Source organism: Falco naumanni, chromosome 5, assembly GCF_017639655.2.
Source record: "Falco naumanni isolate bFalNau1 chromosome 5, bFalNau1.pat, whole genome shotgun sequence".
In the NCBI taxonomy this organism is placed as follows: Eukaryota; Metazoa; Chordata; class Aves; order Falconiformes; family Falconidae; genus Falco; species Falco naumanni.
The window spans coordinates 67,928,798-67,954,793 of NC_054058.1; the positions used below are offsets into that span (position 1 = coordinate 67,928,798).

The 25,996-nt window shown below is 40.0% G+C and overlaps 1 protein-coding gene across 4 annotated transcripts in view; it reads right to left on the reverse strand.

Moving 5' to 3' along the window:
- Window positions 1-25,996, reverse strand: part of SEMA3D (semaphorin 3D) — a 147,995-nt gene that overhangs the window by 18,711 nt on the left and 103,288 nt on the right. For all 4 annotated transcript variants that reach the window (XM_040595919.1, XM_040595918.1, XM_040595916.1 and 1 more), the window contains 7 exons: window positions 22,426-22,540; window positions 21,881-21,950; window positions 20,399-20,543; window positions 7,733-7,955; window positions 4,678-4,766; window positions 3,118-3,159; window positions 1,718-1,875 (listed from right to left, as the gene is read on the reverse strand). In XM_040595919.1, the coding sequence (XP_040451853.1) occupies window positions 1,718-1,875; window positions 3,118-3,159; window positions 4,678-4,766; window positions 7,733-7,955; window positions 20,399-20,543; window positions 21,881-21,950; window positions 22,426-22,540 (842 nt within the window). The remainder of the gene's footprint in view (window positions 1-1,717; window positions 1,876-3,117; window positions 3,160-4,677; window positions 4,767-7,732; window positions 7,956-20,398; window positions 20,544-21,880; window positions 21,951-22,425; window positions 22,541-25,996) is intronic.

Genomic DNA, 25,996 nt, shown 5'->3' on the forward strand with positions numbered 1-25,996 from the left:
TTGTAGGTCATAAAAAAAGATCTTGGGTTCAACAGAGATATTCAAAATTGAGCTCTGGATCAGCCCAAGGTAATACTGACTGGTAAACCCATCATCAAAATGAAGAGAGAAAAACATATGGTTTAGTTTAGTAACAAACAATTGAGAAATGTGATTATCTTTCATCTTTATGTACAGAAAAAATGCTTGAGACAATGGTCTGTGATGGTCTGCTCCCTTCCACAACTAACTTGCCTGCTAATTGCTGGGTATGTTACTTAAACTCACTGTGATTTATGTAATTTCAGTGTAATAGCATTAAAAAAAAAACAAATTCTTCCTCTGTGGATGATTGCATTTATCTCCCAAGAGCTAATAAAAAAGAGTTTGTATTTTAGGTTTTTAATAGAAGGATTGGAGAGCCAGGGAGGAATGGTTTCCTCCCTCACAGCCACGCTGAAGGCAACAGGAGTGGGACTTGCTACGTGCAGAGCAATGCCGCAGCTGGGGGGGTCCCGAAGACGAGCTGTCTGTTGCTATATAAAAGCTGTAGACATGCTGGAAGCTCAGGCTGCTACGTAAAAGAAAAATATTAAAGTAACTGATCTACTGGAGGATTCCCGTGGCCAGTCACTCATCCTTTGTTTTGGAGCCACAGACTTTTGGCCTTCCCACCAAACTACACATCTGTTAAAAAAACATAGACCATCAATCTCCCTGTCCCAGCCCACCTCAGGCTTCAGCAAGCCTCATGTGTCACTAACTTTGCAGTGAGCCTGAACACTTGCTTTTCTCCTTTCATTTATGCTTCTCTGAATTTAGTTTGCTTTGGCTTTGAGGAGAAATGCATAAAGTTCCTTGACACCATGACACGATATCCTATGAGTCATTAACTTCAATGGTTTGTCTAATTGCTCAGGTCCCAGCCCTGCAGCCCTAAGGTAGAAAGTCTTGTTCCACAGCCTGAGCTCAGACTGAAGCCTCACTGCAAGAATTACTATCAGGAAGACCTCGTCCAAAGGGGAACAAAGAGGCTGTGAAAGACTCTGGGTCAAGGAGCAAGCTCAGAGCTCTGGCTAAATCAGCGAAGAACTCCGAGAGCTTAGGCACATTGCTGCTAGAGCCTGCAGCATGCTCTCCCTCCGTGCGTTTGTGCTGCTGTCCTAGCTGATGGGTACAGAAAGTTCAGATAAAGCTTCTTTTGCTGGTGGAAAAACGCTCCCGATGTGGTCAAAACACAGTACTTCAATCTCTGTCTCCCTCTCATGGCCAGACCACAAATACAATTATTCATTTAGATCAAGGAATTAAAACTATTTTATTATTGACCACTCTGGGATACGATGTTAAACTTCATTTTATAACTACAGTGGTGCCCTGTGCAAAATTCAGAAGCTTGAGAGAGGCTCTTGCATCTCAAGGCAGAGTTAGGTACAACCTGGACCTCAATCTGAGCATCCCATGCCTTAATACACTTGGCATAAAAAAGGAAAGTGCTGCACTTATGATGTTAGCTGCGGTAGCTGAGTTACTGTCACACGCACTTAAACAAAGCTATGTTGTCTTCACAGCCCTTCAAGCACAAATGTGAAACATGGCCAGAATATGATCAAATTTTAAGGCAAATGACATGCCAAGTAAAAAGGCAACACATTCTGATAAGGAACCTCTAAAATTCTTGCAAGCAGCAAGATCTTTTACAGCACACTGTGGTTTGTTGTTTTTTTTTTCTTCTTACCTTTTAGAAGTAGGGGTATATCTGGAACATGAGTTTCCATCCCAGGCACAGTATGGGTCTCTGGCAAGGCAGCAATCTGCACAAGCCTTCCCATACGTGTGACATCTGTGCAGAGAGAGCTGAACCAATCCATCCCTGGAACCAATGTACAATTGTTGCTGCAAATCAGGCAAAGCGAATGAATTAGGAGCGTTCTCCCAGTAGCCCATTTTAAAAGTTCCCTTCTCCAATGCCACACTTGCAGATTATCAGCCTTGTCCCAGATTCTACAAAATGAGGGAGAATTCCTCCCTTATGATAAAGCGTTTCTCAGGGCTTGGTGTAAACTGGCCAGTCCTCGTCCATCCCTGACAAAGCAGCAGAGAGGAAAGGGGATAGTCTTGGAAAGACACCAGCACTCAACACCCTTACACCTTTAGATCTGTGCTGCAATAAAATATCAGAAGCAAACCATGGAAAGAATGGATGGATAAACACATTTAAAAGGGTCTGGGATAGCCACGACATGAAGAATCTGGGAACTAAGGACGACCTTTTGCAAATAAAACTTCATCTTCTGCTTCTGATCCTTAGGTAGGATGGGGATAATAATACTCCCCTCTCCACAACATATGAGCAGATTGCCTGTTGAGACAAGGGTGGTCCAAATGCTTGCTGTCGAGCCGGAGCTGGCTCATGCAATGCTTCCAGCTGGCCTGCCACCTTTTTTCAGGGGAGATGGGACCCAGCTGTGCTGTGCGTGCCTGAACAGCAAAATACCTCCTCCTGCGTGAGGGAGGCACGTTGTGCCGGAGCTGCTCCGGCCACTTCTGCAGGGCAGGGAGGGATGGCTCCGCTGTCACACTGCCTCCCAAACAAGCATGTAGCCATCAGAGAGCTCGGAGCTGCCATAAAACAGTTTCCCATCAGGAGGTTCCCAACTGGGACTGGTCCCCGTGCTGCCAGGTTTGGACCACCCAGCTTTAGACTGCAATTTTAGAGGAGGGGGACTGGTTTTCAGTCTGTGTACACACAACTTTTAGCACAATGAGGCCCTGATGTCTCCTGGCTACTAATAAAAATCACAACAATAATAGTAATAATAACTTATTACTAGATTGTAAAGAGACAAGTATTTCTAGTGTCCGGAAAATAAATGTGCATTGACTTCATTCACAAATCCCACGACCATACAACTAAAGATTTGTTTCAATGAAGAATTACCAGCTTGGGTACACAAATTACTCTTTGTAAACCAATGTGAATTAGGCAGGCAAAAAGTTCAAACATATCTCCTCCTTCCAGATACATTTTAAGTCATCCCTAGAAACCTTGGCCAGTAACAGGCGTCACCTGAAAATAACAAGCTACGCGTTCAGCATACCATATAACCTGCAGTAAGTAAAGGAGCTTGTGATTACCTGCTTCTGAGAAATCTCCATGGTTGAGATAAATGAAGGATGCTGAAAAATGAATTAGTAAGGTGCATTAGTTTACGTATTCCCTGTTCTTCATTAAAAATAGAACATACAAAAAGTAAATAAAATTACAGATTCATTTGCTTGTTTTAAACAAATATGAAATAGGAAAAGAAAAAAAAAACAAACAGAAAATCACTAAATTCATGCTTTCAAAAACAAAACAAAACAAAACAAAACAAACCTTGCATCAATTTTTGCTACTGCTTATGAGGCACTGGCTTTAATTGTCTGAGTTTGCTATTTACCCCATCCTGGGGACTGCCAATGAGCCCTCACATCAACTTCAGTTCTTATTAAGCACTATTTGAAAGGCTTAGATGGCATTTAAGAGATACACAGGCAGATCCTCTGCACCAGGATATATTTCACTGCTGTGAGAGACAGTGAAATTTTTGCCAGTGGCTGATGTTAGAACAGGACAAAGCTCAGCGTATTATCTATTGCCTAATAGAATATGTTTAATCTAAGCCTATTGTTTAATGTTAATGCAGTTTGAGGAAATAAGGGACATTTTTTCAGCCCTTCACCCTCTTCAGTTTTCTGGATGCAAAAACACAGATCCTGTCCTTAAACTTGGAAAATACTGTCCCAGATTCATGTATGTAGTATGGACAAAAGTTCCGGCTAAGACCCCGTATAGCACACAGGAGAGAGGATGTGTGAGAAAGTAATCAAAATCCCAGGGATGCAGATTAACTGTGACAAAAACCAAGGTGACAACTGAAGAACAGCTACACAGCATGAAAAGAAAGCAAAATGAGAATGCAAAGAATTAAGAGGAAATTACTAAATGGAAAATAAAATCGGTAGCGAAGGCACAGGTCTCCATTTTCCTTCTGTAACAGTACGTCGGCGTCAGCACCCTCATCAGCAACGAGGTTAATCAGAAATTGTGCTTGTGCAACAGAAAGGTGGTTGGGCTTTTTGCAAGCTCAATTTATGAATAAATCATTGGTGTTAGCAGGGCTCCAGTTACCTTTCTTCTTTATCACTCAGCCAGAATCAGCAATACTTTGACTCAGCCTTCACCAATAAATTAAAACACATTGATAATCAAACCTAACTTTGCTTTCTTTTCTTTGTTTTCAGTTCCTGAAGTTGTTATTTAAGAATTTCTCTGCATCTGTGGAATTTTGTTTGTTGGTTTGTTTTTTAAAAAATATATATAATTGTACTAAGAACAGTCCCAAAGCTGAGACAATAGGAAAAATGACATTAAAAATAAAATACTACTAATAAAAATTTTGGGCTCATAATAAAATTTCAGACTGGAACAAGGCAGGATAAATGGGGCTTTTAAAAGGATAAATGAGTTTCGGTTTGGAACTTTTTTCAACTGACTTACCCAAAGAGTACCAAGGCATTTAAAAATTTACGTAGTGTCACTCTGGAAACTTGAACTAGTTCCAGTAAACAAACAACCAGACAGACCAGAAGCCAGTTTGGGCCTTGAAGTCCCCTGAATAATATTTAATTGATGTTGTGGCTGTTAATGCTTACCTTGAATATCTGCAGCTCTTCCAAGACCACCTCCTCCTTAATCCACTTCTCCTTTGTGATACTCACAACTTTCAGGACTGTGCCTATGTCTGAAACAAATTGTTCATCATGTAAAACCCACAGTTGTGTTTCAGTACATATGCCACTCCATTTCACGCCCTGAAGATAAAGCTAGTGCATCAAGGATGTAGCCTTCAAACAACATCTATTCCTATCAGCATATATTGATATCTATATAGCTCTATACAATACATCTGTGGTTTTGATGTATGGCTGAGCCAAAGCAATTGTAGGCTAGAAGTGCCTACAGTGCCGCCAGCTAGGAGTTTCTGCACATTCCCTCGACGAAGAACTGGGGCCTATTTGACTCCAAAAAGATCCAGTTTAGGGGACTAAATTGGCAGAAAATTATTTCCCCTTTTTTAGAGAGTTAATTTTTATCCAGTATAGAAACTTAATCAGATCTCGTTTTAACACGGAGATTTATGCAGTGCACTTTTTCCATTTGTGGTTTGCTTTTGTTGTTTTAGGGAAATGTTTGAATAAAAACTCCGTTCAACATCAAAATCTTTATTTAATCATTATAGAAATTACCTCTTTGGAGTTATCTAGATATTTATTTTTTTTTTTTAGTTAAATCCATTCAGCAGTTTTAACCTGAACTCCTGCTTAGTGAAAAAAGCAGCTGCTCATTTAATCTCAGAACATTGGACATTACTGAATCTTGAATGGCCTTAAAAAGAACCCTTAAAGGCTGCTCGGGGAAAGTGGGTTGAGTGCCGAGACGTGCGGTGTGGAAATGACACAGCACAGATTAGTCCTAAGCACTACACATAGTATTGAAATGATGAAAAATAATACATTATAATGGAAAGAATGAGATTTCCATTCTTGTTTTCCCAAAGTACTGAAGATCATATTACCAATCAAAGCCAAAAGTATTTCAGTTTGTCTTATGTATTAGAGCTTTCTTTTGTTTGTGTGTTTGACATGATTGCTAAAGCCTGCATAAGTACAAGCTGGTTGCAGATATTCAAACATATAATAAGCTTCTGATCTGCTGCTGCTCCAAATCTCCTGGGTTATTTGGTATATCTGTATTCAGCCTTTCTAGATAATATTTGAAATTTTATCTTCAGAGTTTTGTTTGGTTTGTTTTTTTCCATAGGACAAGTTTAGAGGATAAAATAGAACAAAAACATGTGCTTCCCGAAAAGAAAACTTTTAAGGAGGGCACTGCAGATAAATAAAGGTCTGCATATTATGGAGTGCCATCTAGTGACTGCATGGAACATGCTGGTCTTGGCATGTCTAAACCAGACGAGAAAGAACACCGGTGCTGAGTAGTAACAGTTAACCTGGGAGTATTCGAGTTGCTTGTCTCTCAATATAATTTTATTCCCATGACAAATTTTGCAGGGAGGTTAGTAAACAGCTGAAAGCAGCCTCTATAGCCACTGAAAGACCGTGCTGTACCTTTTCACTAGTAAACTCATCTTTTCAGAAAGCTAAGTTTTAAATTATGTTTTCTCACTATTATCAGAAGAAAAGTTTTAGTGACTACTCCCAAATCCTAGGCATCTCACAGCTTGGGAATGTGTGCCCTTTCCTTCTCTGTTGACTGTATTACAGATTGCATTCAGAAAGCAACACAGATTTTCCATCATCATATCTAAAGCTCATTCCCAGCCTCCTCAGGCAGCAGGGGAGCAAACAGCACTTTCATGTTCTTTTTTACGAAACTGCTTTTCTCTCTGACACCACTGTACTCGGCTTGTGGGCATCATAGAGGGACTCTCACGCTACCTTGTTTTAGAAGACAAGACTTGTGAGAGAGATTGAGCTGAAAGACATCAACAGCCCAAGAAAGAGGCTGTGTCTGGACTCACATGTGTGATAACACAGCTGGGAAGCTCTTGAAGGCTGAGACAACCCACACTTTATAAGAGTTGATGCTCTGTGACAATTCACTCCTTTCCCCAAACCACTTCAGAATATCCATACCTATCAAACTCCACTATATGACACCAAATTTGCTTATACTCCAGATAAAATGCTAGGGCAGGATTCAAACAGAAATCGTAATTTCCCTGCAGCTCATGGCAGTAGCTGATCCACTGCCCTTGAATAAATCTTAGTTTCACCTGCTGTGAGATGGGGATAATGGCAATGACCTTCTTATCAAAGTATTCAGATCTAACAGTGAGAAGTGCTTTGTAGAACATCAAATTGTCGGTTAAGAGCAAGAAATTCCAGTGGATTAAGACATTAGATTATTTCTTCAGAAATGTTATGAATATTTCCTAGCATACCATGCTGCTGGGTGATTCATCCAGTGTTTCTAAATTTAATTACTATGGTAAAACTAGACTTTTTCCTTAAGGCGTGTAACTGTTATTAAAATGTAAATAGATGGATAATTATCCATACAAAAATGGCAAAGCAGGTTTCTTCAGTTTTACTAACGGAGTAATTTAACCTCTCTCTGTTCAGTCCTGGTTCTTTTGTTTGGAGCTATTCATGTTGCTAAGTTATATCTTTAAAAGTATTTAAGAGGAATTGTTGCCTTAGGCTCAATTTTAAATCTTTCTTAGCTGTTCAGTGTCACATGAAATTTAATGCTGAAGAACCACATCGCTACCCATAACAGAAAGTAATCCTTGAAGTTATTAAGGTGTTGGTGGTTTTTCTTTTGTTTTTTTTTTTTCTTTTAATTGGTTATTGATGTGCTGCCAGACTACCATGTAACGTAAAGAGAGGTACTGAATGGTACCTGGCAGGTAAGAAGTCCAGGTACTCTGACCCTTCACTGGTTTGTCACCTAGGGACCAGAAGTCATTAAAATACCAATGGAAGTGATCTCTTGAGCTGAAAAAAATAATCTAATCTCAACATTTGCATGAAGACCTGGCACAGAATCAGAAGCACCTAAATGCTTCCCAAAGCTGCATGTGTGGGAAAAAGCTTACCAACAGGTTTATTCAAAACCTGCTGTAGTAAAAGTTCTTAAATTATGTGTTTTGTGTAGAATCATCATGGAAGTTCTCTCTCATACCTGTTCCTAGGAAAATAACATCATATTGCCCATCCTCTGCCATGACGTGATCCACCACAATCTGAGTCAGACGATAGTCCACATTGATTTGAGTGAATACTGGTCCTCCCGTCACTGGGTAAATGGATTTGTACATCAGTGGATGGCGTTTAATAAAGCTAATAACTTCATCAGGAAAGTCTCTGGTAGACTTTATGAGTGGATCATAGGTTTTGCTTGGACACTGTATGAAAGAGAGAATATAAAGATGAGAAGAATATTAGGAAAGAAGTACAAGTGATCTGCAGGTGTCTTTGTGTAGTAGGAAAGCTGCCTGGGCCAGATCAGCTGTATTGGTTTGTAAAGCACATTTGCCAGTGGCTGGTGATTTGATTTTTACAATTGAAAAAGCTCAGTGTTGATCTAAAAGCATGGCAGCATGCTGGCTGTGTGTGCTCCTCTGGTGCTTCAAAGCGTTGTTCTCTCCCTCATTTCTCCACTCTCCTCTTTTTCATTTTTACCTCTCTTCAAAAGCTCTTCCCCTTCATCTTCCTTTATCCTGTTCCCACCTATTCTCTTTCATCTTTTAAAACCACCCAAAACTTGTTAATTTTTTTCATCTCAATCATTTCTACTAGCACTCATAATTATAACTGCTCCGTTCCTGTTTGTTCCACATCTGCAACTACCTATATATGCAAGCTTTCAGGAAAAATTCTTACAGGCTTTTCTTCTTTCTTAGACATTTTGATAACCTAAATTAAAACTTAGAGGGGAGATGAACTTCCTTAGCTTCTCTAAGACACTCAGGGAAGAAGACAGCAACAGAAAAAAGAAGTTGTCTGTCTGACATTGGATAAAATGTGAATTAATTCATATTTATTGCATTAACATATCTGTAAACAGAATTTACTAAAGGCTACACAATTCTTATTTTTTTTTTGTTTTATCACCAAATGGTCTTTAAGGCCATAACCAAGATCTTTTATGTTTCCTTGTCTAGTAGCATTCCTGAAGAAAGTATGAGACAAGCCTTAACATTCATACTGCTATCATCAATAATGAAAATACATTATTGTTGTTATTATCATTATCATTATTATTACAACAACAATATTCAGGCAGTATATTCAGTACTATGCTCCTCTTTAAACTTTTCTTTTTAATCATATATTGAAGTCAGCAAAATTTAGCCATAAACAATCTGACAATATAGGAAAGTATCTAATTTTTCTTTAGATATTTAGAAGCTACTTGTATATAATACCATAACAGATGTCACCAGTGTAAGCCACTTTGGAAATTTGGCCTTATGAATAAGTCACAAATTCAGCCCATATTCAAGTAATCACATTTTCTGTGACAACACTTGTAAAGCCAGTAAGAAATCAGTGGTTTTTCTCATCCCAAAGCAGCACTTCACCATTACTTGCTTTAAAAACTAATTACTTGGTTGCTTTAAAACCAGAGAAATTCTCATGATGGGCTCAGTACACCTGCAACGAAGTTCACCGCCCCACTCCCTGCCCCACTGATGGGCTCCTTATCACGTTGGATAATTTAAGTAGACAAGGAAATCCAGCCTGGGGTGAAGGAGAGCTGCCAAAGCTGGCGAGCGCTCCTCTCCAGGCGCAGGTCCCGCAGGAGTCGCTGGCGCAGGCACCGCGTGAGGGGCTTCCAACAGCGAGGCTGGGGTGCCCTCCGGTGGCTACCATGGCATAAGCGCAACTCGTTTAGAGTGCAGAATCTTCTCGCACACCAGTTTTTCTGCTTTTTGTATTTCTTGCTCTTATCGAGGCTGAGTTTCTGCCCTTTTGATGCACTCAACCAGAAGGAGGCATGACCCACCAGCATGTCCCCATATTAAACTGATGGCCCCCAGTGAATGCTTTAACCACGTTCACTTTTCCAGACTGAAACACCCCCATCGATCTTCTCCCTGTATGTGGCCAGCAGAGGCCATAACTTTTCAGTGAACTGCACCTCCTACACCTCCCGTTTATTTTTTTCTCTAAAAAAGGCAGATTCTCCAGATGCCAGATGATCTCTGTAGTTCATTATTTCTCAGAAGTGACTTTCCTTACGCATCCACATGGCCAAAACTCTTGCCCAGGCCCCTGGCTCAGCTGCTGCAGCATCCTTTTCTCTGGCTTTGAACAGCACACTCTCATCTGCTTCTGCCCCAGACAACTGCTACAGCCATCACTCCCGCAGACACTTCCCCAGTGTCACTCATTTATTGCAGGGGTTGGCTCCCACCTCTGTCAGACCCATACTAACTAATGAATTCAGCCCTTGCTTTAGCTTACATAAAGCTGGTTCTCACACGTCTTGCTTGAAGACCACCCACAATCCCACCTCTTCAACCTCCTTCAAGTTATTCCCTTTTGCACCTTTCGGCGTGAGCCCAGGAACGTATTTGCAAGGTCAGTCATGCTGGTGACCCACCACCTCTCATGCTCACCTATCTCTGCTTTCCTTCCCATGGCTGTTTGTATCTCTTTTCTGTCTGTTGTTTCACACCTAGTCTCTAACCTGAGTCTGAGAAAGCTTCTCCTTTGAATCTGGAGGCATCTAGATGGGGCACTACAAATCCTGTATAATAAGATGAACTGGAAATATTATTCCTGTTGGTGACACCCTTTTACATATAAACTGTTGATTGCTTCTTTTTTAACACTATTTTTAACTGACTAATCCCTGTTTTTCCTGCCAGGTGGAGCCATAACACAGTCTATGAAGAAAGAAACACGATTAAATAATGCCTTCATAGTCTGCCAGAAGAAAAGATTTGTGGTGAAGTTGCTCTACAGTCCTCCTTCATGGCTAATTTTGACAGAGGAGACTTTAGTTCACATTCCCAAATCTTCAGTTTTATGTATTCAATCTATGGTGCCAGTTAAGGGCTTGCTGTTAGGATCTGTTCCACTATGTAAGGTTTGGCATTATCTAAAACATTTGCATTAGGAATGACATACACAGCACCAAGGGTTGAGCATGTCCCTCCTCTCTTGCTGGCAAACCCCCTTCTCACGGCTACACAACATCAGCCACTAGCAGCGAATCCATCCCAGCAGGCTCAGGACCAGCCTGGACTCTTTACTCCCTTGAGTTTCTACTGCCTGTTCTCTTCCTGGGCTGTGGGATGAATGCAGCACCCCCTGTGACAGTGCTTGCTAAAAAGGGAACATAGCCTCTGCTCAGCGCGCACAAGGTATTGTGGACACGTGCCTAAGGATGAATTCTTCATGCAGTAAATAGAGATAATACCATGCAGAATTATTCCCGTCATACACAGCTCTACATGAACACACGTCTGTATAAATACCCTAAATGCAAAGACGATAGCTTCTAGTTAAACAAAAATTTCTGACTGAGGATAATATTCTCAAAAGTGTTAGAACTACCTGAAATTCGGAAACAAAACAGGCCAGTGAAGCACAGACCAGCTGACATTCTACATCCACATCTACAGCCACACCTGAAATGCCTGTCATGAGCTCGTGAGCAGTTCCTGATCCACCTTAGACCCCAAACATCGTCACAGCACTGCCACAGGGAGAATGCCATTTGCACATGCCTAAACAATGGCAAAGCCCATCCTAGGATTAAAAAGTATAGTGACTGTGCATCCGCACTTGGACCTTACCCATGGTTTTATTTAACAGAGTTGTAGCCTGAGTGATTTAAGAGTCTACAACCCATTTCATTCCTTCCTTGGACTGCTTTTTATGTCTGTCTAGAGACCTAACAGAGTACGTGCAAGTGCCCACTTGATTAGCATTATTTCAATCCATAAGACTTAAGCCTGTGCATCTCATCATCATAAAAACTCTGAAACTGTTTATTGAAAATAGGTCTTAGGCTCCTGAATTATCCAATAGATTTTGAAAATTTCTGTGAACACTAGACCTGTGCTGATTTGAATTAAGACATATTCCATTGCATATTCGGTCATTTTCTTTCACTATACAATTTAATGTACAGCTGTGAAAGAACTGACAAGAAAAAGAAAAAAAAAAGATAGGTTTGTACTGCTGTCCTGGGGCAACTGCACAAAGGCCATCCCTTAAAAATACAGCTTAATACAAGTCAAAAAGAAAAGTCCTAAATGAAAAATAATAGTTTGACTAGAAACATATATTGCAGTGAGTTATCCCTTGGGGTTTTATGCTAGCACTTTTGAAGAAATTCTCCCTCTGTCTTGCTGGGTGTGATCTCCCACATTCTGTTTTCTGCTGTGCTTTCACAAATTAAAGTGTTTGCAAGGTTACACCCTTGAGGTGGGCTGTAGTCAGCTTGGTTTTTGAAGAAAACAATATCAGTTAAATAATCTCACAAAGAAATACATGTTTTTATATTATATAGCAAAAAAGACAATAGAAACCCTGTAACAAAAAAAAATAATTAGATTTTAGACTCTGAGATAAAGAAATAAAGCAAACCATGATACAGGGTAAATGAAAAAATAAACAGAATGATAAGTACATAGAAACCAAATAATGTGCACACTTGCTACATGAACAGGAGTTCAGGAATGAAAATTTCTGCTTACCCTCAGAACCACCAAGGTCTGAGCCTTTGCCACTTATACCAGAATCAGACCTCAAAAACCCTACTGATTTCAAAAGCATGTTTATCTTTGCAGGGGTTGAACCAAAGTTTGTTGGAATCAATAAAACACATGGGCTCTAACTGGCTTTAGATCAAAATTTTGCATCAATTTCTTCTCTATAAGATGAGAAACAAATTCACCTCTTTGCTTCCCCCTCACTGTGTACTAGAGGCTGGTTTTCCCTTATATATGCATTTTTTTGTGGTTCATGTTCTCACTTACTGCTCCAAGTAACAGTCCACATCTTCTGGAAATTTGCTGATCCCTCACCTATTTACAGCTCAACCCCAGAAGCCCATTTCTATGTGAAAAACGGGAGTAGCCTCACGGGTCTTAAAGATGTCCTAGATTTTTGCCAGAAATAACGTCAACAGAGGAAGATGAGAGCGATGACATCACTTACTGAAAAACACTCGGATAAAATATCTACCAATATGGAACTATGAAGCTGATAGCAGTAATCCCAAAGGCCCAAACCCTGCTATGCATGATATAGGGAAAAACTATGCCAGCTTGTACAGCTAATTTAGTAGAAACAAGGACTAAGGGTCTGATTCAAAGATCCACTTGAGTCAACAGGGCCTTTTCCAATTATTTCAGTGGGCTTTGGATCCCATCCTAAGACAGCATGACCACCAAGAACAGCTGGGCAGGTGTGACCCTGTTATGCTTGGCTGAGGGAGCTATTTCCAGAAGCGTCACTCACTGTGGCATGACGGATGAACCAGGAGAATGAAAAATTCATTTTGGCCACCCTTTGGCAAAGTTCTCAGGCAGCTGTTTAAAGCTGCGGCCACCCATCACTGCAGAACAATTCCTGTGGGCTTGTGCTTCCTTTCACAGCAATCAATAGGATGTAGGATGGCAAAGGCTGTGTGCCCGAGTGGGTGAGCGAAGCAGCCTTTCACCTCTGAAAATGTGAGTTCACATCCTGTTGCAGGTCTCATGATAATGATATCGGTGTTCTCTGCCCAGTTCACAGAGGACATTTATTCACATCCTCAGCACCAGATGCTGTCCTAGATATGTGACATCTCCCACCGGAGACAGTAAGAGATTTGCATTTATATTGAATGTCACAGAAGTCAGTTGGCAGGATTGTTTCATGTGGACTGCAAGAGAATCTGGCTTCATAAAAGTTCTTATAACACCATCACTCTGCCTTCTCAGCATCTTCTGCTTTTACAACAGGGTGGGATTCATCTCACCTGACCTAGATTCTTATCTTGGTTGTGTGTGAACCTTACTGAGGAGGTGCTTATCTCTTTCTTTCTGATCAAGAAGTCTAAGCAGCTGGCTCAGATTTGATGTTTCTCTTCTAGATAGCTGGCATCAAGAAAAATGAATCACATTTAATTACTAAAATTAGTACTGCTAAGTAAGAATCCTGCAAGAAACTTATTTACCTTCTCATTTATTCTGCTGAGGTTGCTTAGTCCTCCAGTGCTGTGAATGATAACTTGATACAAACATACAAGTTAGGAAATGAAAAGTAAACAGAAAAGAGAAAAAAAAAAAAAAAAAAAAGGAAGAAAAACCCTAACAGAAACAGAGTTAGAAGTACTAAGGGCATCACTATTCAACTGTATAAACACTGTGGCACAAAACTTTTAAGGCCTTAATTCAATAGTTTCCTGAAGTTTTTCCAGTGCCTTCTGTGTGAGCTCAGTCTGACAATAATCACCCCTGACTAAGCCCCAATCCCAGATGATCTACAAAGATGTCTTTTATTCCTTCACCTTTTATTTGTATCTAAATGTAATCAGGAGGTGGTAAATTAAGGCTAATCTTTCTCAAATAAAAGCAAATACACCCTAACTCAGCCACACTGCACAGACATAAGCTTTTCTCTTTTTTCATTTGTCTTATTAAATTTGCAGCTTAGCAGAGTGCTGGATGTGTAGATCTCACACAATACTGAGACATACGGTGTGACTGTGTTAACGTTTTGTGGGAACCCTGGCCAAGATTTTCAAAAGCTGGTGCCAGAAGTTAGGCTTCTAGCTAAACCTCCAAATTGCCAAAATGCACAGTGCTTCACATCACCCAGTGCAGTCAGTAAGAGCTGCTGGATCTGACACCTATTAAAATTGTGACAATTATTTGGGAACCTAGCTATAAGGTATGTAACAAAAATACCCTTTGCATTTAATGGTGTACCTCTAGTTCAGCAGTGCTGCTGTCTACTGACAATTCTGAAATAAAATGCTGTTCTCTGTGAGCTCCAAAAAGGTTTCTATTTCAAGTGTGTTGAAAATCCCAGTTTAAAAGTAACTTGTCACATTGAGCCTTAGATCTACCTAACAATGAGACACCAACACCCATAGGCTAGATACACAACAGGACTTGATAATATTGGGTGCAGTAGGCATCTGCTTGGACATTTGGAATGTCCAGGCTGGGAATTTTTAGGCAATTAGGCACAAGGAGAATTAAGCAGCACACCAGCAAGTCACTCTCTTGGGAGCATCTGAAGTAGCCAGTGTGAAACATTAAGGAGTGAAGTATTTCTTAAATCTCTCCCGTATCGGGCAATGAGATGTCTCAGTCTGGGATTCCCTCCTAGGGGAGGTGTCCCTCCATTCCAGGCATGTGGGCCAGTGCCATCCTGGGAGCTCCTTGCTCCTTCCTGTTGAAGGTGTTTCACTTTTCATGAGATATTACCTCTCATCTTAGCCAAAAGTAGTAAGAATGTTGTTCAGATGTTAACCAGGAAGGAAGGAGATCTGTTTTTTCTCTGAAAAGCTCTCTATTTTATGTTAAGTGCAGTAGGAACTTGAACACCAGACTTTCTCACAGAGGGAACAAATTAACCACACAATTCTTTTCTCCCAATCTCTCAGTGAATTAATATTTTTCTAGCAAGGAGATGTGACCTTGTAATCAGCATTACCTTACAATGTAATGTAAAGTCTTCCAAGCTCTAAATAAGGTCCCTTATCACTGATCCATCAAGCAGCAAACAGAGAAACAGAAGGACTACCTTCAACTAGTCACTTTTCTCTTAAATGAAGACCTCCCACACACCCAGCACATTGAATTTTACTAGTAGTTCATCAAGAAATCTGAAGTCTGAGTCCTGAGGGGTTAAGATTTAACACTGAGGACCAGTATGAGCTTCCAAGATGCCCAGAAGTACTTTAAAAATTGGAGTACTTCTAGGTTTATGACCTTCTGTGGTTTAGATGACAGCTGAGAGATGGCTGTCAGGGCATAGACACTTTTGGGCCATTAGAGGTTCAGCCATAAACCATTCTGAAGATGAAACTTGGGCTCCTGAGTGGCCTAAATACTGTGTAGCTTCTTCTCTGTAGTCTGATCAGAGCTGCACAACACATTTCAAATTTGGACATGCTTGCAAAAAGCCTTAGCGCTTCTCTACAGGATGGATGGGTTGTGCCAGAAGGACCCAGCACTCAGCAGGGAGACTTTCATGCTAACCTTGTGGCTACTCAGAGCAAGCCTGCAAGAGGGCAGGGGAGAGGGGAATGAGTCAGGTTCTGCAGAAGACAAACAAACAGCAAAAATTTTAAATGGAATCGATGTCATTCCACCCCCACCACAAAAAGCATGAACAAAACAAACAAAAAAAAAAATCTCTACCAATAAACCGAAGCCTCTTTTTTTATTTTTTTTTTTAAATTGAGATGGAGTTTGAATCCTAATGGATGTGCGAGATTTGTCCTAACCTGTTCTGGTGTCTGCCCTCAGCCCATTGTATTGCTTTTCCATTTATCACACCTGTGTTTTGATAGAAAAGGCTGGCATAAGGGAACATTAATCTGAGGCTAACAGGGCTGAGACTAGCTAGGGGAGTGAACTTGACTTTGCAGGTGGACTTTGCAATTCTCTGCTGGCCTCTGCCAGCAAGAAAGGTGACTGGGTTTGCAGCGTTTTGAAAGGCTGCTGTGATTGAAAGGTGATTCATGTTGGGGAAAACAGGTTGATAAGTAAGAGGAGGTAGGGGAGGTTTTCTTAGGAAAATAAACCCTTAAAGTGAAACATTTCCCTTAATTAGGCAGCCTCATTTACAGTGGGGAGATCAAAGGAGAGAGGAATTGAAGAAACAAAGAATGCAGCCTATCCCATAAATATCAGGTGAAAGAGGAAGATAAGCCTACAAATAACAAGAGAAACCTGTGCAACCCTCAGTGTTTTATGAACACACTTATTAAAGCAGTAAAACTAACCAGATGGGAGGACAAAGGGAGGCTTTTTGAAAGACAGTGTTCCTCTGTGGCTCAGCCAAGTTCCAATGGGATGGACACCACATCTTGACAGCCTGTGTGTATTAGATTAGCAGAAGAAATAAAAGAAGGGGCTTCACTGAAGAAAGGGAGAAAAAGTGATATATAGAGAAAAGGGTGGAAAAGATCACAGGAGAAAGTGACAGCTTGTAAGGGAACTTGTTTTTGAAAAAAAAATACACAGAGAATTCAGGAGCTCAGGGCCATCTTCAGATCTGAATTGGAGAGAGATGAGACATAAAACTCTTCACATGGACAAAAGCAATGTGCTGGGCTCTTCCTTCTTGTAGCTAAGAAGTGACTCAGACTGCAGGAATCTTTGCTGGTTCAAAGCCTGATTTTGAACGTTTGGCAAATCAGTTAGTAAAATATCTAGATCTATCAAAAGTATTTGGTGCTTCCTTGGACAGTAGTTAAAGGCCTGTGTTCTACAATAGATGAGACTAAGAGTTAATCTGCCTCCTTAAACACTGGCATGCCTCAAAAAATCTGAGCTCATCACATTTACTCACCATCAATGAAATGAGAATGACTCCTGTGTATCCCATCAAAATTTCCAAACGGGTACTATGAGTTGCTCTGATACCGCAATGGTTACAGCTAAATAAACAAGCTAGAAATGTTTTTTTTTCCTCCTAATTCACTGAAAATCTTGTTAAAATGCCTCTGTGATTGCTGGGACGGTGTTATGAAAACTCTGTTTCGGAATACAGAAGAGATTTTAAAGAAAGTCCTAGATGTTTTCTTTATCAGTGGGTTGTTTCCTGGGTGAAACCCTAAGAGACTAGAAGAAAACTGGACTCGTTATCTGGGGACAACTGCAGATACACAAACCCAATTTTCAAATGGCTAAAGAAGATAGAGCCAAAGCTCCCTCGGTTTTCACATCACTCTTTGTGTCGGGGCTGCCTGCTACAGTTTGTTTCTGTCTCTTCTTCATCTTCCCCATTGAAATAGATTTGAAGCCTTGCCTCTGTTTAATTCCCATTATTTTTACTTGCTCTTTAATACCATTGGGAGAAAATCAGAGTAAAGGAGCTGTACGTTTTGCAGCATCGGCGGTATGAAGTGCCGGAGGTGCCCAACACGTGCTCAGGGGTGTCCCAAGGACAGCAGAGGGCAGGCAGACCCCGCCGCAGCTGCGGGTCCCCGGGCAGGCACGGGCTCGGCATTGCGAAGGCATGATATCATGGTCATGTTGGGAGTTTATCTCCTAAACAAATTGCCACAGGAAGCATTTTGTCAAAATTTCAATATCAAAGTGGTCACAGCCTCTATAACGAACAGCTTTATTTACTTAGGAGATAAAGGCAGCTGAGCAGAAAGTTAAATTAGGGTAAGCAGCCTCCTGCTTCTGTATAAATGCTGAAAGGATGTTGATGCCTCTCGCAAAGCCAAACATCAAAGGAAATGCATTTGCTAGCGTAGCCATTTTTAGACTCCACCAGTAACTTAAAATACAAGAAATATAAAATCAGGGCAGTCCTAGCTACATTAACTGTAGGAGACACTTCGGTACAGCTTAAACCTGTTTTAGGAACTTAAAGAAGGATATGTTACCCCTCTTTGGTTTTGTTCTGAGCGTTCCTAAACCACCTCATAGCTGGCAAGAAATGATGAATTTAATCTTCAGGAGTATTTCAGCATTCACACTGCAGAGTTCTGCAGGGGTGTAGCATGCTGCTTCTTTTCCTTGCCTTTGAGCACTGCACTGCTTTTTCAGATCCCAGTCTAAACCTGTTCATATCCAGAGGTTTGGCATAGCCCATTATAAGATGAGAATATGGCATGAAGCTACTTATTTGGATACCGTATATTAAATGACTGAGCCTGAAGTATGTTGCAGTCCAGCTCACTCAGACAAAAGACAAATAACTATGTAGCAGTACATTCACCTTATCTACATAGCAAATATTACAGATATCTTTCTTCTGAGAGCTTTCTTCAATAATATCCACTTCTCTTCTCAGTCCTTGGTCAGACAAACTCCTACAGAAATCCACTGAGTACGGAGGTCCTAAGGATTTTTATGATACCATTTTCTCACAGCTGTTATCAGGTGCTTAGAGGAAGTAGTTGGAGAGTTAAGGGGCAGCTTATGGAAAATATCTGTTTATCTTTAAACTTTCCAACTTTTAAAATACTTGCAAGCACGGGTATTCAAATCAGTGATAAAGATCAGTACTGACATGCTTTAGCATGACATGTTTCCTTCCTTGCGAATCCCAGCTCAACCATGTGATGGCTAATACACTCAAAAATGCAATGAGCTTATGACCCGTCTATCTGTGCAGAGTGTTCATCCTTATGGGGCACTCTGAGGTTTTCAAGAGAGTTATTTTAATCTCTTTAGATGCCATGGGACCAGCTATTGTTCTCACTGGCACCATTTTTGTACTTAAAACTAAATGCATCTGCACTTCTTAACCAGTAATGGAGTTGCACATGCTTAAAAAATAAATAAATAAAAATGTAAACTTCTTTTCTGGGGGCACTATATATTCTGTGTGAGAGAGAGATGCATAAGCCTGCAGTGCCTAAATTGTCTAAATTAGGAGTGTGTTTGCTCTAACAGTGCAGATCCTAGGCAGGCAAAATCGCTCTCCTGGAGCTGCGTTAGTCTTTGTAGAGAGAGCTGCCCTCCACGACTTGCCTGCAGTTGAGCGGAGGCAATCATTGCTGGGGGTCTGACCCACTGAAGCCGGGGACCACCCAATGCAGCAGACAGCATGAGCTTGGACCATGCAATTGGGTCCTTTGGAAGGATGGTGAGGAAAACACAGACACGCAAGAAAATGTATGAAAAGAAGAGCTAAATAAGCTAGATAACATGGCTTGAAGCAAAGGTTACGCCAGTGCTGATGTTAGAGAAATGGCATAGAGACACCCAGGTGGCTTCTAGGCAAGGTGCCAGCAGCAGCCAAACCCCAGTAGCACAGTGCTTGGCTGGATTTATGCAGCTGCCTAGTACTAGTTCACTGAATACCTGACGAAGACAACATAAAGCTATCCTGGATAATAGCTCTCCTACTGTTAAATCATTGCTCTTACATTTTACATACAAAGAGCTGTTCAAAGTTGCAATGACTTTTTAGAAGTAGATGACTTTTTTGGAAATGCCATTTTCTTCCTCAGTTATAACGTAGGTCCGTGCTCTTCCAAATTGAACGCCAAGACAGAAGTAGGGAAAGAATTCTTTATACAGCTGTTCTGAAATTTTCCTCTTTCATTTGGCCCAATTGTTACATCAGAAGTCTAAGAGATTGGAATTTCAAAGTGTCTCCACGTATTAAACTTCTTTTTTCTTGCTATCGCTTATCCTTCATCCCATAAAATCTCCAGCAACTCCTTGTTTTACTTCAAAACACAACAGATGTACAAACACACAGAATAGAATAAATGACCACATCTCAAGGAACAGGATTTTAACAGACACAAAGATAAAAGAAATACAAGCCTACAAATAAAATACCTCGTCATAACTCAATACTCCATAAAGAAATACCTTTGGCTTTTCCTGAAGTGTTGGTGCCTTAGAGGTGATCCCAACAGACAGAAATTCAGCTGTACAGTAGGAGACCACAACATGAGAGACAACCAGGAAATAGACAGTCTGGACACAATGTTATCTCAGAGACATGGAAAAATGTATATTTATATACCTACAGCATAGGTAGAAGTCTGAGCTCTCAACAGAAAGGTAAGGGTTCAGAGCATAATTTGAAATAACCCGAGTGGAAAACATAAATTACCAATGCAGGGAGGGGTGTGAAGTATGATTCCTCTTGAGTAAAAATAGAAGTATGTAATTAAGAGGACACTTACTGTACCAGGTCTGGGATATGGGATGCGACCTTCATATTGTACCCACCGATGATCCACGCTCTCTTTGTGAGCATAAGGGCCATTGAAAACCGCTCTGATATCTGCCATGCTGTACACACAAACTGCAGAGCCCTTGAAGACGGAGCTGAAAAAGAAGGATTGATGAGCATACTGTAAACACCTCGTCAGTGCATGCTTCATCCAGTGAATTAACTAATTCCAGAGTCCATTGGGGTTTGGATCAATCCTACACCTGAGAGTTAATCTAAGTGGTGGCAAATAACAGACATCTACAGGTCTAATAACTATGGATACTTAATGTCAATACAGTTTAAAGCTTTGCTTAGTTGAAACCTGGATTTAGCCTTTGGGACCACTTGATAGACTGCCGTTTTTTTCTAGTGGCTGACAGTTTCCAGCTATCATTAGTTATTTTGATTTGAAACTTCTGCAAATGAAGTACATTCCTTTACATTGTTTTCACATCTGGAAGTCCATATATTAGTGATATTACAGCTGATGTGCCTGAAAATTACAAGTTGCATTGGGCAGACAATAAAAAGAGATAGAAATAAACATTTATTTCTTTTTCTATGTCTTTCTCTTTTTTTCTTTTTTCTTTTTTCTTTTTTTTTTTTTTTTTTTTTTACATATTTTTCTAAAGAAAACCCCAGACAGTACAGTTTTCCAAAGAACATCATGCCAGGTTGTTGAGTGGCATTTACTTTAGTTACTTCATACACCATTTCATTCATTGTGCAACATTTCATTCAGTCTTGAACATTTTGTGTGGTTATGTATTCTGTGGAGCCACCGTGGTGGCTGCTTCTGAGTTAAGGTGTGCCTTGGCAATTCTTCAACATCTGACTGGTCATTATCTACACTCAATTCAAAGGTTCAGGAGACAACGAAAGAATTATTTATTTCCTTTCTGACATTTCTATATAGAGCACCTCAGTATGGCAGCTGAGAGATCCATTAATTAATTAACCTATCCCCTTGAGATAAGGGTGGGGTTTTCTTCCATCAACTCCTGTCCATGAAAACACTGAATTATCACTTTAGAGCATAGTGTGGTTTGATTCTAAGAAAGAGCTCATGTTAAGTTGTTGGTTACAGAGTTAATGCTTCGTGGCAGTGATTTGTTTTAAACAGTAACTCTCGGTTGCTCAAAATAGCATGACAAATTTGTAATTCAACTACATAAGGCTGAAATAAACTAGTGTGCTTTTGACTGTTTAAATATTCATTACTTTTTATAATCATTCTCAAAAGTCAGGCACACAAATGTTTAGGGACATAATTTATTATTTCCATTTCTGAAATAATTCTCCTTACTGACTACAGCCCCAATATTGCAAGTTTTAGACAAGCAGTCTCTCACTGCTCACAGGAATCAGGATCTAGTAATAGAAGGGTTTAGTAAAAGGCCTAAGGTCTTCAGCATTTGTTTCCAGAGGCACACGTGATCTTGATACATACCTTGTTGTAGTGAAGACTCCATACACAAGTGGGTTTCTCTCATCTCTTGTAGAAAGTAAAAATATATCTTCTGCAATGGAGAAAATGTTTGTTTGGGTTTGTTGTCTTTTTTTTTAATTAAATATCCACTGAATGTTTCTGCATTTACTATTTATAATTTGGATATTTGTTAATATATAAAAAAGCTCTATTTTTGTCTAAAATTTAATTTCTGCCCTGTGATTTTGTGCTGATATTCTGAAGTTTTCCATTTTTATATAGTCCATTCTTTATACAGAATGAAATTTTCACTTTCCAGCTTTTGGAGTGAAAAGTAAACCCACCATATTTCTGATTAGACTAATTCCAGTTATAATCAGGACTTCTGACAAAAGACAGAGATATTACTAGCACTGTCTGGAAGAAGAGTAAAATCAGAACAAGACAGTGCTTCTACAAACAACAACCAAAAAAAAAAAAACACCCAACCAAAAAAACCCACAAAACAACCAAAAAATCAAGCGATATGGAGGTCAAAATAGTCCATTAGAGATAAATCAACTTACGCAGCTCATCAAAATGTGTGTCTGCTCCTTCAGGACCAGGTATTGAACACACAAGCCTGGCTTTCAGAAAAGTAGTCCACTTGTTTATTAGGCTCCTTTGACCTCCCATATCATTCTAATAAAAATAAAATTAAAAGACATAAATATTAAATAAGAAGAGCTTTAACATATGATGGTAGATGGTAGCACAGTATTGGCCGTGCTTCTTCAGTCTGATTCCACGGTCTGATCTTACTACAACAACAAAGTCTTTTTTTCAGGTTGTGGTTTGGTTTTGAGTTTTTTTCAAAAATAGAGTAGGACATCCTTTTTATAAGTAGCTCCAGTAGTCACTTCTCAGCTCAGGGACTGAGCAACTCAAATTTCCTAATTATACCCAAATTGGTTTGCAAAGTTCTCCCACCAGGTCTACAGCTGGAATGCTGTGAAAACATCTGTCTCTATAATGTGATTTCTTGTTCCCTGTCATGCTATTTTTTGCCATCAGTTGTTCTTCAAGAATTCTTTACAAACCCAGTAATAATAGAGAACATTATGTATAGATTTCTCAAAAAAGAAAAACTACACTCATAAGCAGATCTGGCAATGTAAATACTGCACTGCTTGCTTTGTGTACAGAGCAGAGATACATGTGTTCCAGGGAAAACCAGTCATATTATTTTAATAATCATTTTAATAATCATTTTTATGGAAATATCAGTCTATCCTCCACAAAAGGAATTTCTTTTTTTTTCTTTTTTTTTTCATTTTTTTTTTACTATGGCTTCCAAGATACGAGCATACTTGCCTAGATTTCCTTTAGTGACTGAAGAAAGAAATAATCTCTAAAAGGTCACTTGAAATTTGAATTATCCTTATGAAAGGTAGGTGTCCTTCTACTTACTTGGATCAGTGGAGGGGTGTGGGGGAAGTAGATCTTAGAAGAAAGTTTTCAATTTTAAGAAGCCGGAACTAGGAGTTTGCTTAGCTTACCTCCTTCCATTGAGTACATGAAAAAGCTAATGAATAACATTTATCTGTCTCCTTTGGCCCCAAATAACAGATCTGTTTAGGTTCCGCAATGCTATTTCGATCCAAATTATTTGCATACTGAAAACTGTAAGGGCAACGATATCCCGGCAGGAACCAAGAATTCAAACACTTATGAGAAATATTAGCGCCAACAGTAGTCTCCCAGGTTCTGAATTCTATAGGTTCTGAATTAGCCCATGAAGGTGCCTATTTCTTTTCATTTATAAACAGAAGCTTAGGGGATCTGCACTGTAAGTTTAAGCACCACAAATCTGATCATAAATATTCATACCCTCCTTAGGAGAGATCCCTTTTTTGTTAACTGGCTTTGCAACTTTGAAGGTATAGAACCAGCCAGTAGGAAACACTGGGTGGTGGAAATTATGTGCTGTTTCCATAGATTGTATTTGGCCCTTCAGGGTTGTATCATAAATATTATAGGCATTCAGAAAGATGGTTTTAAGTGCTGAAATTCATTTCAGAAGGAGTAACACTTCTCTGGTAATGCATTCTTAACTGTTTTCCCTTTTCAAGTACTTGCTACTTTTAAATAGGTTAGCTCAGTTGGAAACGATTCCTGTTAATCTATCGCCTTTGGAACTCTTGCTCTTACAAGAATTGCTACCTATTCTCTCGGTTTCCTGAGATCCTGCCAAGCCTGAAGCTTTGCATCTAGCCAACAGATTTATTACAAAGGTGTCAAAAGTAGCAGCCTGAAGCCAATAGGAAAAAGAAGCTTTGCGTGTGTGTGTTCCGTTCAAAGGCACAGCAGATAAACTTTGCGCTTTAATTAAAATCAAACAATTACAAAGATGCAACAAAGAATCTTAAAAGGCAAGAAGCATTAAGCTTTTCCTTCCCCTGGCAATTGAGATTTGCTAAGCAACTCTCATGTTGCAGGGCTTCCACTTTGATTTCTGGTGGATGCAGTGCAGCATCACAAGAGATGTGCCTGGCTGGGATCGGAAAGTGGGGAGGAAGCAAGATGTGATTGGATTGGAAAGGAAAAATCACCCTTGTCTAGCTTGTGCTCCTGTCATCACAGGCATTCAGCTTCTGCAAGAGGTGGGAAAATACCTACTTGTGTTTTACCACCCTTAAGTCATGATCCAACACGGGATTTTCACAAATGCTTCTTTTAAATATATCAGGAGTTCCACTGAGTTCCTAAAGAGTAAGTGTGAACCATATACTGTGCTCAAAAGAAGCAGTCTTAGCAAGTGCTATGTGCTTTAAGTATAAGATTCCACTGGATTTAAGATGTATCCATATTTCCTCACCCTCAGGCCAGGACATGATGTTAACCATGTTACTTGAATTTAAAAGACATTAGAACAGACTTTCACTGGGTGTGCCTTACATAGACAAAAGTTGCCAATAACACTGCACAGTTTGTAAAGCAGGAAGGGGAATCAGTGACCAGCCAGCACTCCACCATCTAGAGTCCTTCTGAAGCCAGAGCACAACAAACTTACAGTGCAGAAATGGAGACTGGAAAGACCTTTCACTGATTTAGACAGTTGCACATACAATACACACCGGATCCTCCAACATGCTTCTTCCTGTTGCCATGGCTGAATGAAACAAAATGTATGTTTTATTAGGAGGATGTTTTTGCTTGTTCTTTTTGGGGTGCTGTTATTATTATTATTGTTTGTTTGTTTGTTTGTTTATTAGCAGCCATATACTACTCCTCTATTCTTTATGTCATCTCTGAATAACACAGTGTCTTTGCTTTCCTAATACGTACCCAGCATGCACTGACTGAGAAAGTGCAAGAATTTACAAAGACTGGTAATTTTATCTACAGGTAGAATTAGCTAAGCTCAGCCCAAGGAGGTTCAAAAACTGTTCATAGCAAAGACAGATCTTTACTTCTGGACTCTCAAGCAGTAGTTATCTTATTAAGCTCTGGAAATCTCAATTTTTTTGAAGAAAATGCACCTATTCCTTCCTAACACCATGTTTTGGTGCATATCAGGTCAGTCTTTGACATGTCTTGAGGCTTCAGGTGCTGGCAAGCATGTGATTACTCTCCTTTCCTTCAGACCATATTGGCACAAACTCATTAGCTTTGCATCACAGATGCCTACTCTGCCACAGACTCCTTGAATGGACCAGCATTGTTCACAATTGTTGGCTGGGCAAAGGACAGAGTGGGCCAAAATCTTTTTGGGGCTGAGTTGCTACAGAAGGAAGACAGTCTCTTCTCTGGAAAAGATTATTTAATAATACGTCTGCAGTGAGTCACCGATGTGCTCAGATGCTGTGAGCTGGATTTAGAGCATGACATTAACAGAATAAGATGTACAGGGTGGGTAGTCAGTGGGATAGAAAAAACAGATGGAAAAGAGAGTATCACCAAAGCAAAGGCTAGCCAGGGCATAGGTGAACAGAAATAAGGATTCAACACAAAGCTGGAGAATCCCAAGACTAGTGGACTGATTTACACCAAGCAAGGATTTGCCTCAACCCTGCTGGGAGCGTGTGGTAAGCTGGATGTACTGAAATGATTTTGGACAGGAGAGACTGTTACTGAAGACAAAGAACGCTAAATATT